Genomic DNA, 13881 nt, shown 5'->3' with positions numbered 1-13881 from the left:
TTTGGGATATGTTGGTGACACAGACAAACTTATATGCGGATCAGGCGCGCGGCCACACACCACTCAACTCGAAGTGGAGCCCCGCGTCAAAGCAGGAGATGAAATCTTTCATCGGTATCTGCCTAACTTTTGGAATAATCAAACTACTAACTCGCCGGGATTACTGGAGGCAGAGCAAGTGGCTGTATCAGACAAATGTCGCCCGAGTGATGGCACGAGATCGTTTCGACATGATCTGGAGGTAATTATTTATTCTTGCGCTTCATTCTGACGACTTCTCATTCTTACTTGAGTGGCGTTGCCTTTATGTAAAAAAAAAGAGAGCCCGGTGCGAATTACTGCAGTATGACAACTATGATGTTTTAGAAGTCGTGTCACTGAAGTTTACAGTATAATTGCACAATGCAAGATATATTGCAGTTTTTTTTTTAATCATTCATTATTATTGCTGATATTATTATTTTGCAATGACGTCTCTATCATGGCCAGCAATGTAGCTGAAGTGGTGCCTACTACTACTACTACTACTAATAATAATAATGATGATAATAATAGTAATGATGATTAGTTATAGTATAGTAATAGTAGTATAATAAATAGCAGCATTGGGTATTATCCTGAATCATGTGTGTGTATTTGTGTGTGTATTGACTCATCTTTTTCATTTTTTTTTAATGAAAATGTGTTGGTGTTGATGCTGAATGAACATGACGGAATAAAAGCAGATAATTTAACCTTTAAAATGCAACTTATTTCATGTCTTTATGTGTTTCAGAGGCTGAGACTATTGAATTGTTCTTAGGTGTTTTCAATTAATTGTTTTTAGTTAAAAAAAAACCCTCAGGCATTGGGGACCTTTTCTAAAAACTGGCTTAGGCATTGAACAGCCTTTTTTGCAGGTGCTTTAGGCGCCAATGGGTTAATATGCATCTCAGTCATTTTTAGCTATGCCTGTCTTTGCAGGAATGACATTAACCACAGATTGACAGACGATAGAATGATTTGGTCTGTCCTGCATCACACTTGTGTTTCTCAACAAGCACTGACCTGATGTCCAAACGGCACAGCAGTGGTTCAGCAGCCAGACCCAGCACCCAGATAGTGAAGCAAACCAGCAGCAGGGTGGTGGTGAAGATGGTGCGTCTGGCTCCTGTCGACGTGTCTCTTACAGCCAGGCTAAAAGCAACAGCCCCCCTCAAACCTGTAGGGTAGAAATGCCATTTCTGAACAAACTGCTGCATTGATGCCATGAATCAAAACAACAGATAACCATCAAGCAAATCATTTATTGAGAAAGACTGCAAAAAAACCCCCATCTAGTTAATTAATTTTGTCCAAAAGTAATAGTTTACAATCTGACTCCTACCATCACTGATCATTTGCTGGTCAGCAAATATTATAAAAAAGAAAATTCAGGATTGCTCTAGTGTTGATGAAATGCTTGAAGCCAAAACAATCCCAACAGCATAGATCTATCCTGCCATAGCAAACAGATGGGGGAGGTGTTGGTTGTGAGGGTGATGATGGAGGGGTTTTGAAAAATAACAAGAATTTGGGTCGGTTTTTTTTTTTTCACAAAAAAAAAAAAAAAAAGGCTTCTTGCATTAGAGGTAAAGCGGGTCAGGCAAGCAGTGACACATGCTGCTGTGGCACTATCCCAAATCACATCAAATCAAAACATTCTGTTCTCCTGCATCGTCAAAATATTCAGGATGTTAACCGTTAGTCTCAGATACTACAGTTAGATGATACACTCGATAAACTCTTTAGATTTGAAGGCTGCAAAAGCACATAAAGCTGAAAGTGAGGTATAAAAACCTCTAAGATTCTGTCGATATTGATTAATGCAAAAATGCCTTCTGTAACAAGGTTGGGGACTTCACGCACACACATTCACTCACACTTTGTTCAAGAGGAGACACATTCTCTCAGCATACTCACTCATACCAATAGCTGCAGGCAGTGAAGAGTGGAATAATTATTGGATAAATCACAGAGCAAAGCTTTACATTTTTTTTTTCAATTCTTGAGGCAATATCCCCACCAATCCAACATTATTCCCTCTAGCAGCCACAGATGCAGCCATATGGAAGGCTAAATGATGCAAATGAGATTAAATCCCAATAACTAGTATTAACAGGTATGATCTGAAGAAAACAGTACCTGCAAACATCATGAAGTGCTGGAAGGTGAGAGGTATCTTGTCTGTACGACCCAGATTTAGCAGAAAAGATAAAGGGTAGATGTTGCATGCTCTCGAAAGAAAGATGGAGAGCTGTAATTATACAGTGCAAATTAAGGAAAATACATCTGACTGACACGGGAGACAACAAGATTTTGCATTAAACTAGAAAAACAAACACAGTAGAGACATAGGTTTATACACAGTCAACAGCCTTCCAAATATATATAAGATAAACACAAACAAAAGAAAATGTTACAGAAAAATCTCCACACAGAAGAAGCACTTACCAGTATTTCACAATGAATTGAACCATCCTCAGTGACCACACAGAGTGATATGTTGCGTATTTTCTTAAATTTGTTCTCTGAATTGTTGTGGTTTTTTTCAGATTTATTGTTTTCTGAAGTATTTTGATTAAATAAATAAATAAATCACCACGGTTTCTTGAAATTTCTGTTTTCTGATTTAATTCATTCTTTTTTTTTACTTGTTTCTGAAACACCTTTTTTGCGGGGGAAAGCTACTGTGTTTTTGCTGTCTTGTCAGATGTCCTCTACATTTATTGTGTTCTATTTTGTGTTATCTCCAACAAGGTCGTTGTGTTTTCGTGAAATGCTGTGTTGTTTTTTTTTAAAAATGCAGTCAGGTTTACTTTTCTGATGTGTTTCATGGAATTATGTGATTTAGAAATTGTGTTTATTCTGTCTTGTCTAATGTTGTTTTTCCACTTCGGGGCCACTATAATATCAGCATAAATTTCCAAAGACGCATAAGTGGTGACAAAAGGAAAACTTTTTTTTTTTGCCAAAGATTGTGTGCTTAGGATGCAAACGCAGCAGCGTGGCACCATGCCGAGGCATAAAGCCAATCAGGTGCTGCCAGCTGTCTCTGCCCTCCACACACACTTTGATGTGTCACACAGGATGGGGCTGAATACTAAGTGTCCCGGGCAGCTGTAAGAAAGAGGATATCTGGGCAATTATCAGGGTCATAGCTGCCATCCTGGATGCACTTAACACCTTTTGTCACACTTCTAGAAAAAGTTACTGTCACCCCATACAACCGCCTCAGTTGAAACCTCATTTCAACTGAGGTTGTTTGGTAGCTCATGTTAGTGGCACCTATAGTAAGTCCAGAGTAAACTTGGAAGATCAGGCGGGAGAACATCATGCACATTTTAAGACCCTCATTTGCATGCAGTGCATTTATACAGATAGGTAACCTTGCTGTAGCTTCATGAAGAGAAATGATTTCAGTTTTTCTCAAGGAAAACGCAAACGTGATGCAAGAGATATTAAAAGGCACCGCTATCTTCCGCAGGGGGCCTTAGTCTGACAGGACTATTACTAAAACAGAGCTACCTCACATCCTGCAGTCAATATTAGATCTCATGCACCCTATGGATTTTCAAAAGCAATATCCTGCTCCCAAAGCAGTCATCTCTCTTTATCAAAGTCTCTGAGCTGTTTGAATGGGGGTAATTAAGCACTTTCGTCTTAGCCTCATTTCCAATAAAGCCTATCTCCATTGTCACTTGCTCAGGCTGCAAACTACAGCGATTACAATCTACCGAATAACCACAGAGCGATTAAAAAGGTTGAATCACTGGGATTAGTTAAGTTATATAGACATTTTCAGACTTCTACAAGATGACTCTGACCCCCAGTTTTTTCCGTTTGTACATCCGTGTCAGCTTCTCGCAGGTGTAGTTTGCCAGATTTTCATAGACTTTTGGCTTTCGTAGCCAAAGCAGGATTGAGGACAAATGGGCTCAAGTTAGACTTTTTCTCCGCCGGCAGCCCCCCAACGCTGAACATTAGAGCTTCGTAAAAAAAGAATCTGCTCAGTCAACGCTTTCTCCTGCCCCTTTGACCGGTTGCAGGAAGATGGATTGTAATAATAATTGCTGGCCATCTGGGCAGTGAACTGTGAAAGAACAGTTCCTTGGAGTGCAGCCACTGGACTCTCTTCTCTGGAATACACTACAGTCATGCCAGCTCTCAGGAAAGGACAATTGTACAATGGGTGGACAGAAGTCCTTTACCACCCATTCGTTTTCCTCGCGTAGAAAAGCTGACAGCTACAACGGCAACTCTGAGTATGAGACATCTGCTATGATTGTATAACTTTGACCTGTATTATTAAGGAGCTTTTGGCTTTTTGACAACTTGTGCAGTGATTTTTGAAAGATTTTGAAAGAATTTACAACAACTCCACACAAATTCAACCTCAAACATCATCAGATTGTCGCACAGTCCTAAACAAAATCCTAATAAAGCAAAAGAGACAAAAGAGAATAGCTGATCTTTTAGTTATTGGGAAAAATGGAAATTATTACCCGTTTCCAAGTTGCAAAAGTATGTCTGCCTCTAGGTTTGCTTGTTATTAGAATCTGTTGTTGCAATCAGGTTTGAGTGTTTGCTGGGATTTTATGAGACCATGGATCTATGAAAGTGCATCACGGCAAAGGAGATTTCAGGGAAGCTAAAAAAAAAAGAGACATTGATCATCTGGCTGGAAAGGACCCTCCTCTTAAAAATAAATTTGAAAAAAAATCATGGTTTGTGATGCTTTCAGTCAGTATACTATATTGATATCTGTTGAAGTTTACAAGAACTAAACCCAAGAGTTTAGCCTTCTTCTTTACTAAGAAGTTTACTTATGACCATACCAGGTTCCATATTATATATCTTATGACTATACTGATTCCAAGAGACTTTAAACTGCTAGTTTTTGTTGAGATCGAAGAATTGCATGATTTTTTTTTTTTCTTAAACAAAGTCTCTTCATTGGCTATGTGTGAAATATAGGTGTATAATTCAATTCAATTAAACAATACTTTGATAATCCCTGAAGGCAATTAGGGAGATTGTATTGCTGCAGTGTTAATTATTATTAAAGATATGTTACTGTTATAGATGGAGAGCAAAATTAAATATAAATCAGCTGACAAACATTCACTATCAGTGGATTGGGGTGTTTTGTACGTGTCTATATAATGCAGATAAACTCGCCATATTTCACTTAATCCTTACACTCAATATGACCCTATATTCAGATGTAGCTAAGGAGGAAGATCAGTTGCCTGCCAATCAGAGGATTGGTGGTCCAATCCCCAGCTTCGCCACGCCACATGTCAAAGTGTCCTTGTGCAGAACACTATACCCCCCAGGTTGCCCCCATTGTGCTCATAGACGTGTGTGTGTGTGTGTGATAGGAGAAAAAAAGCACTGCATAGCCTGCAACACTGTAGGCTACACAGTGTTGTATGTAGTATATGTGTGAATGGGTATGGAGTAGTATGTGTAGCTTGTATAGAAAAATCATTTTGAGTGGTCATCAATATTAGAAAAGAGCTATATGACTCTAGGTCAGGCCATTCATTCTGAGGGAGGTCTAAAGTACTGCCATCCATGTAATAGTAGTCATTGTTTTCTATCTGACTGATGACAATTGTAGTGTAGTCTGCAAACCTCCCAAAAAAGTTATTTGTGTCTTGGTAAGTAGTCATGGGTGTACAGAGTGAACAGGAGCCGGCGAGGCTCCCTGGCGGGCTCCGTTGTTAAGCATCAGAGTGGAGGAGGCATGACTGCAAGTGCTAACCGTCTCATGCTTGTGAGGAAATCAAATATCAACTTGCAGAGTGAGGAAATCAAACCCAGTGAGCTCAGTTTGCCAATCAGTTTCACAGGGCTTTCTCTTGAATGCTGAACTGAAATCAGCCAACAGCATTGTGATGCAAGTTGCTATCATCAAGGTGTGCGACTAAAGAGAGGAGCCTTGGAGACGGCAATAGGACTTACAGGAACATCTGATGATGTCTTTGGCTAAATTCATGCAGAGATGTTGAACATTCTTAAGGGTTTACCAACTACCCCGCATTCTGATCCACTAGGCCAAAAGAAAAACTAAAGTATGGAATGTGATGAATTTCTGACAACCTCCCACTCTTTAATATTTAGGATTTTATTTTGCTTTTTCTTCCAGATGCTGACATCAACTGTTCGTGTTTTAGGTTGAGGAATATTTTTCTGGAATCACATTACAATGTAGTCTAAATGTGACGTTAAACCGTAAATCAAGGGTGGAAAGAATTTTCATTACTGATTGACGAGAGGCCGGAACCAAATAAAAGCTGATTATCAAAAATCTTTGTAGATCAAGTTCCACAGTTAAAGTGAGCCAGATATACCAACAAACAACATCATGCAACTCTACACAAAAAAAGGTCAATAGGAAAACATTCAAGAGTCAATTCTGTCTTTAAAAAACAAAACAAAATGGGAATACGATAAAAAACAGAAAGACCCGCTTCTACTGGAATTTCTTTTAGCTAATAAGATCTTCAGCTGGTGGGACATGGGCCTTAATCCAGTACAAATGGAAGTACCGTGAACTTATTTAAGGCAGCAAACATTTTTCATTCCACTGAGTTTTTCCAGAGAACAGAGAGCAAGCAAGAGCAATAACAATAATAAACAAACTTTTTTTAATTTGCGCTCATGGATGTTCCTTTATGAACATGTACTGCGTGAAGTAAAAATCTGCAGAGAAGGAGAGCATAGGAGGCCAGATGAATACCATGTGCACAGCTAAACAGTTCAAAAATCTTTTTTTAGAGACCGAGGAAATAAAGATTACATAGTTAGTTACATAATAAGTGGCCTGTCATTGTGCGGATAAGATTATGACTGAAGGTAAAAGAGACCGAACCAAATGAAACAGATTGGGATCTGACTGAGATCCAGAGGCTGCACAGCAGGGGGTGAAGATGCTCCATCACGCAGCAGAAAAGGATACGAATGCCCCAAAAATGAAGAGAGCTTTGAAGACGTGGTGAGGAAACGTCAACAATATATATCCCATGTAGCTGAAGATGAAAATCTCCCCCAGGAAGTTGAGGACTTCAAAGAGCTGAAAATCATAAAAGGAATAGAGAGGATCATATAAGGGAGAAGGGCATAAGAGATGGGGGTCTGATTTGGAGTGGCAGTGTGTGTCTAGGTGTGTGAACTTGTTTCTGTGTGTATTTGTGTTTGTTGAGGGGAGATAAATGCGTTTACACACTCACTTTGTGGGGTCTTGTGTCCACTTTCGGGGCACACACAAGTTCCTATGATGTGATTCAATGTGATAGAATTGAAGGTGATGCTAGATGTTTAAAGGAGTCAGGATGTTACACTGGGGCACCAGACCAAATACACACTGGTAGTCAAGATTTTTGAAGGCTTATGCATCACATACAGCTTCATTCACTATAGTCATTTGCAACTAAATTTAAGAAATAAAAATGAAATTGAATGAAAAAAATTCTTTATTTATCCCAAAGGGAAATTATATAATTGTAAATAATTTATTCATACCGCTCACTCTTTTAACCAGCTGACATTTTCATAAGTCTCTAAAGTAGCACTTTTGAACCCGCTTATATATATTTCTAAATACTAATGACATTAAGTCACCAAGCCTCGGAGTCGAAACAAAACTTTGACTTAAACTCACCAAAGATTTCAAGTCTAAGTGAAATTTTGGATTTCAAGAGTGTTTAAGTCCAAGACTGAAACCATTGAATTTGTGACATCAATCAACGGCTGTGCTCTAGTGCTCTGTGTGTGGGTGCATAAGTCTCTCTGACGAGGAGAATGGAACTGAAAGACTCACCGGAATGGGTAGAGCAGGCTTAGATTTGTACCAACACAACAAATCCGTTGTCAACGTTGTTCTGTTTGCGATAGCAGCTGCAGACACCTACTGCTCGAGGGCATAATGTGATCGCGTTTATCGGCAGAATTGTTTTTGTCATCTTCTCTTCCATAAAGGAATCGTATTGGAAATGCGTCGGCTGTTGAAACGTGTAAAGACAAAAAGGGTAGATTTCTGCACTTTAAGAAAGGCTGCCACCTACTCCCTTGAGACGCTTCCTGAAGCATGATAGAGGCATGTTACGACTCATTACCTCAGAATCGTGATCTGATGCACAACATCTCAGAGTCAGTCTCATTTACTTCAGGTCAAAATCTGGAATTTCCATAACAGACACGGATAAATGTTAAATTAGGGTCCTAAAGATGTAGCTGGATTAAATTAGAGCAGATATGGTTTTATTTTTCAAATCAAATCAAATTTATTTATATAGCACATTTCATGTACAAAACAATTCAAAGTGCTTTACGTAAAATAAAAGCATTGCAGCTGGGAGTGGAAGAAGCATTAAAAATACATAAAAGAATATAAAGAGAAACAATTAAAATAATTCAAATGAATTTAAAAACGAGCAACATGTGCATAGACACATGAGAAAATAAATGTTTTTAACCTGGATTTAAAAATGTCTACATTTGGTGAAAGTTTAGTCTCCACTGGCAGTTTGTTCCACTTGTTTGCAGCATAACAGCTAAATGCTGCTTCTCCATGTTTAGTCTGGACTCTGGACTGGACCAGCTGACCTGAGTCCTTGGACCTTAAAACTCTGCTAGGTTAATATTCTCTGAACATATCACAGATGTATTTTGGGCCTAAACCGTTCTGGGATTTGTAAACCATCAGCAGGCTTTTAAAATCTATTCTGTGACTGACTGGAAGCCAGTGTAAAGATTTGATTGTGATAAAAGAATTTCTGATTTCGATGACTAAAACCACCTTTAAAGGTTTAAAGTGTCCATTAAAAAGCTATCTGATTAAATTAAAGCGCCTTTTCCTTTTCAAGCTTCATATCACAAGGACAACATATGCTACAGAGAGAAAAATATTTGCCAGATGAGCTTTTTATCTGGTGTCTTTGTACATTATGTCACCTTTCACTTTGAGCTGGAGAAGCAGGTATTTGTGAAAAAGTATAGATACAGACATGCTGCCAAGTAAACACACAGTGCCATATGCATGCATTGACTTTTACGCAGCCGAACAACTTTTTAGGCGAAAGCTTCAACTGAGCTGCCTTTTTAGAAGGATTTTCAGTGATAAATAGCAAGCTGCATGTGGCACCGAAACTGAATAATAAATGCATTGATGAGTATATGCGTATACTTTTGAATTTTTTGCTCTTCTGTTGCTTGACGGCACAGTGTGATAGCGTGCTGGCCTCCATCTGTGCGCAGCTTTTTAAGCAAATAGTTGGAGACTGGTCTCCCACACAGACACCCACTGGACAAGCAGAACGCTAATGGCAAATAATGAGTGGTTGCACGCACACCGAAGGCAACACAAAGGGGAAAAGATACTTGCACCAAAAGGAATATGTGTAATGGTTATAAATATGTTTACTGTTGAACACAAAGAATGAATATACTATTTGGTTAAAAAGTGTTTTGTTTTCATTCATGGTGCTGCCTGGAGAAAAGCAAGAACACATTGTTATTTGTGTCTTTGTGGAAGAGAACTTGTGATCGCATTATCACACTGATTTGCTAATCGAGTGATCCATGATCAGCTACTCTGGTCTTGCAATGACAGAGCGGTAGAAAAATGCATCAAAACAATAACGTGTTTAAAATGCCAATACTTGAATATTATTTGGTTTATTTTTCATTGTACATTGTTTTCTTAGAGTGATTTCTTCAAAGTTTGTTTTGAGAGTCTTACCTGCTGGTCGAGTCTCATTTGATTATGTCTGAGTTAGCGAAGGGGAAACGTGTTGCTGCTGCTCGTCCATTACAACACTGGACGTGACAACAGTAACATCGTGTCTTGTGTCTGTTCTTCACTATTCCCCTTTAAAGGTAAACTCTTTGCTTCTTAATATATTTTATGTCTGTACTCTGTATGTTCTCTGTGTTTTACAAAATAAGGTTGAAGTTAAATCTGTTTAGAGTAACAATGTTGGCTTGAGTATGTGCAGCTGCACCTAAGTTTTACTCGCCATAGTTTTCTTGCTAGCTGTATCACATGGTGCGAGCAGCGGTGCAGTCGACATAAATGTACTGTGTATGTGTAATGTTTAGCACTCAGGAAAGATAACTGTTGAATATAAGAATATCTCACTAATGTTTTTAGATGTACAGTGCAGCTTGTGCTAATACTATAATTTTATTGCTGTGATAACGGTTTGTTGTCCATATTAAGGGTACACCACTTAGATATGTGTATTGCATTGAGATTTTGGCAACTAATATAAAGTTGTAATTTAGTCTTATTCATATATGTTGTACCATTCTATTTGATGCTTTGTTGCTAAAAAATATTGTTCTTGTGAAAAATGACATTACAACACTGGACGTGACGACAGTAACATCGTGTCTTGTGTCTGTTCTTCACTATTCCCCTTTGAAAGAAGGGTAGGTGTAACATATGCACACACAATATAAACTCAAAAATACTGCTTGGGGGGAAAAAAAGCAGCAAAAGAGGCTTCGGTCGCCCGATGCAAACCTACCTGCTTGGTCCTTGTCCTGCCCTCAGGTGATAAATTGAGGCTGGTGTACCTTGCCTGGCTCAGGCCACAAAACAGCACAGCAACTATACCTGCAAAACGAAGACAAATGCAAGTGATGTTAATCGAACTTGAAAACGTGGAACCAAACCGCTGAGAAGTCTGTTGTGCTGATATGAGCAGCAACCTTGTTTTGTTGACAGCAGGGTTCAACAGTGAGTTGTGACTGATTAGCACGAGGCATACAAAATCAGTTAAGCATGTGTGAATCTTTTAATCAGGCCTTGAGGATTTCTATGTTTGTGTGCTGCCTAAATTCCACTGGGGTTCTGCATGTTAAGAACATGCTGCAGGAAAGTCTTCCTTGCCAGACTGCTTGGTTCAACCTGGCATATTTAAACCAAAGCAATGAGCCAGAGAGAAAAAACAGACTTTTGGTGTAACCCTAGCAGAATATTGCAAGAGTCTAAGAATTTAACTAAATCCTCCAGTGTGGAGCTATACCAGATCAGATCGGCCCAACCCTGTATCCACCCTCGGTCCTGGTTCCAATGAAGTCCAGCTGAACAAATGGCTCAAATCCAAATATGCTGTCCAACCCAACTCAAGCATCCCTGAGTTTCTGGCCAAAGCCTTTACTTGCATTCCTAAACCAGACAAGTAAAAATATGGGAATTAGAAATCCTCAAAAAATAAAGTCATTACTGTTGATGGTGCCAGATGTGGAGGAAAATAAATTAACAAAGGACAAAAAGAAAAGCAAAGTACAAAGGAGGAGAGAAATGCAGAGAAATAAGGCATCTACTCAGAGAGAGGAAACAGGGTGGGGGGAGTGATTACAGCCCCCGCTGCTACAAAGGAGGCTGGCTGGATCAGACAGCTGAAGCACAAAGCATGAAAGGTGGGTTGCTGCCTCACAGGACATGCTTGCTTTGTTGCAGAGATTCAATTTCACATTTCTTTGCTCACTCAACTTTGTGAGAAAATCACACAAAAGGAAAGAAAAAATGAAATTACTATGATGGTGTGCAATAGTAATAGATCCAAGATGCCTGTAATAAACTTAGCAGTAGAGGAAAGAGGGCACCAGTGGCTAAGCAAAGCCAGTCCATTACTCCATCTTCCACATCCAACTTCACATCATGTGCTGACCTCTATTATACCTGCTCTATTGCTGGTTCCAAGAAAATCTGTTAACAGTGTCCTTTCTGTTACTGTTCAACAAAAGCATGGCAGATCTCATTACTGTTCAGTTTGGTTTAACATCCTCCTCAGTGTAGAAACCAGTGACAAAGGTAACACGTCACACACCATCCACACTAAGTCTCCTCCACACAAGGAACTTGACAATAGATCTGATGCATCACATAATGAAGACTTGTGAGGGGCATAAGGTTAATGATAGCAGGCCTCCCCCTGAAAGTTGAGGGTCGTTAGGCACACCCTTAGTAAACTGAAGCAATCAAGAGACACAGAAAGAGCTTCAGTTACCAAATGGCACAAGGGAGGACTTCCAGCTCTCAATGGGTCCCTCTATATGAGGAGCTGCTTCATCCCAAGTGCTGCAATCGAGACAAATGAAAAGACGAACACCTAAAGATGACAGTGAGAAAACACCTAAAGTAGATTTCAAGTCACAACTAAGCATTTCAAATGTTAAATCTCAATTATAAATACCAGAAGCTCACTGCCCTGACGTGGACATTGCCTCAGTGTGACTCCCACTCTGCAGCATTCAGAACAGTGTACTTTGTAGACCGTGCATCTTGGTCCAACAGACAAAGGCCAAGCTATTTCATTACAAACCATCTTCTCTGCCTCCACAGGCCACAGGGAGCACTGACAAGCAAGAGAGAATTCTATGGGGGAATGAGTGGAGTCCCTTTGACACAACCAGGGCGGGAGAAACAGCAATGCTATTTCTTGAATATGAACACCACATTAATAATTCAGACCAGCATCTTACTGGTCAATGAAGAAGCAGACAACATCAGAGAGCAAAGTCAAGAATTGCTCTTCTCAAAACTCAACCAACCCATGTTTATTAATCAGTGAAGTGAAAAATTGAACACAATAAAAAAAATGCAACCTCCCTATAATGTTTCAGTTCAATCACTTTTGAAACAGCTCCAAATGACGACTTTAAAGATACAGTCTGGTTCCATTCAATTAATGTCCAATTTATCATCTAAATTAGTCCAGTTCACACAATGCAAATTCATTAAAAGCGGCCTAGCAAAAGTAAGCAATGGATCTTCGATTCAGTCCCCTGACCTGAGCACGCACGAGGCAACAGAGAAGAGGCAAACTCTCCTTTAACTAGAAGAAATCTCCCGGAGAACAAAATCAGGAATAGTGGCCAACTCCCTCTAGCAGTTGGGAGTTAAAAGGACAAGACAGACGTCAAAAGCCACACAGACAGCGATACTGTAATTTATTTCTAAAAGAGACTTGAGCTCCTCTTCTTCTCTTCCTCTCTTAGATCGAGACAGGTGGACACTGTTTAAACTTGTACTTGTACTGAGCACAATACTCTACTTTGCATGCACTTTTTTGCCTGACAATAATTTTAAAGATGGCGAGGTATGTGTGCGTAAGTAATGAACAAACTTTACACAGGATGGCTAACTGAAAGTATATTGAATCTGTTTTTGATCGGGAAATTGCACAGATGGTCATGTCTGTACATCAAAGAAATGCAGACACACACACACACACACACATCATTCACAGCTGGTGAAGTGTGAGTCGTCACAGAGATCTGTGCTTGCCAAACAGCTTGTCATTGATATTGAGGGGCAGTATGCATGTCCGTATGTATCAAGAACGTATCAAGAAGTGGCGCCTGAGGGGAAAAGGGCAGCGTTTCACAAACAGGATTTGTATTCAATCTGACCTCCCAGCCACCCAGAATACTGATACCGCCACAAACACATAAATAACATGAGTCACAGTGTGTTCACCTGAAAGTCCACCGGCTTCAGCCGAGAGGAAGCTGCTCCAGGACAACAGAAGGAATATTGATGTTTCCAGCAGGGGATTCTCATGCAGTCGTGTGAATTTGGTGAGGTGGAAAGAGAGTTAAAGATTTGCAAGGAGATAATCATGCAGCTTTTTAAAAATTCTCATTGGGCTAAGGCTGATATATTTGCAACACAAATTCATACATTTATATTCCAGTGGAGCAGTCTGGAAATGAAGAAATACTGCAGTACTGTAGAGGCAAATAAAAAGCAAACGTAGAGGGTGCTCAATAAGCCTGGGGAGCTGACACATAGAGTAACCACAGGATCTTAATGAGATTTTTTTTTTACTGTGAGCTCTCCAC

General features: G+C 39.6%; 1 protein-coding gene across 1 annotated transcript in view; it reads right to left on the bottom strand.

Moving 5' to 3' along the window:
* LOC142370532 (sodium/hydrogen exchanger 9-like) overlaps window positions 1–13881 on the bottom strand; it is an 80035-nt gene that overhangs the window by 33406 nt on the left and 32748 nt on the right. Inside the window, exons 8-12 of the mRNA XM_075453107.1 lie at window positions 13517–13622; window positions 10557–10645; window positions 6986–7099; window positions 2164–2275; window positions 1048–1201 (exon numbers count right to left, since the gene is read on the bottom strand). Coding sequence (XP_075309222.1) covers window positions 1048–1201; window positions 2164–2275; window positions 6986–7099; window positions 10557–10645; window positions 13517–13622 — 575 coding nt within the window. The remainder of the gene's footprint in view (window positions 1–1047; window positions 1202–2163; window positions 2276–6985; window positions 7100–10556; window positions 10646–13516; window positions 13623–13881) is intronic.

The sequence above is a fragment of the Odontesthes bonariensis genome, chromosome 20, assembly GCF_027942865.1.
Source record: "Odontesthes bonariensis isolate fOdoBon6 chromosome 20, fOdoBon6.hap1, whole genome shotgun sequence".
Taxonomy (NCBI): Eukaryota; Metazoa; Chordata; class Actinopteri; order Atheriniformes; family Atherinopsidae; genus Odontesthes; species Odontesthes bonariensis.
Note: the sequence above shows the minus strand (reverse complement) of the source record. Positions and strands in the feature narration are given on the sequence as shown.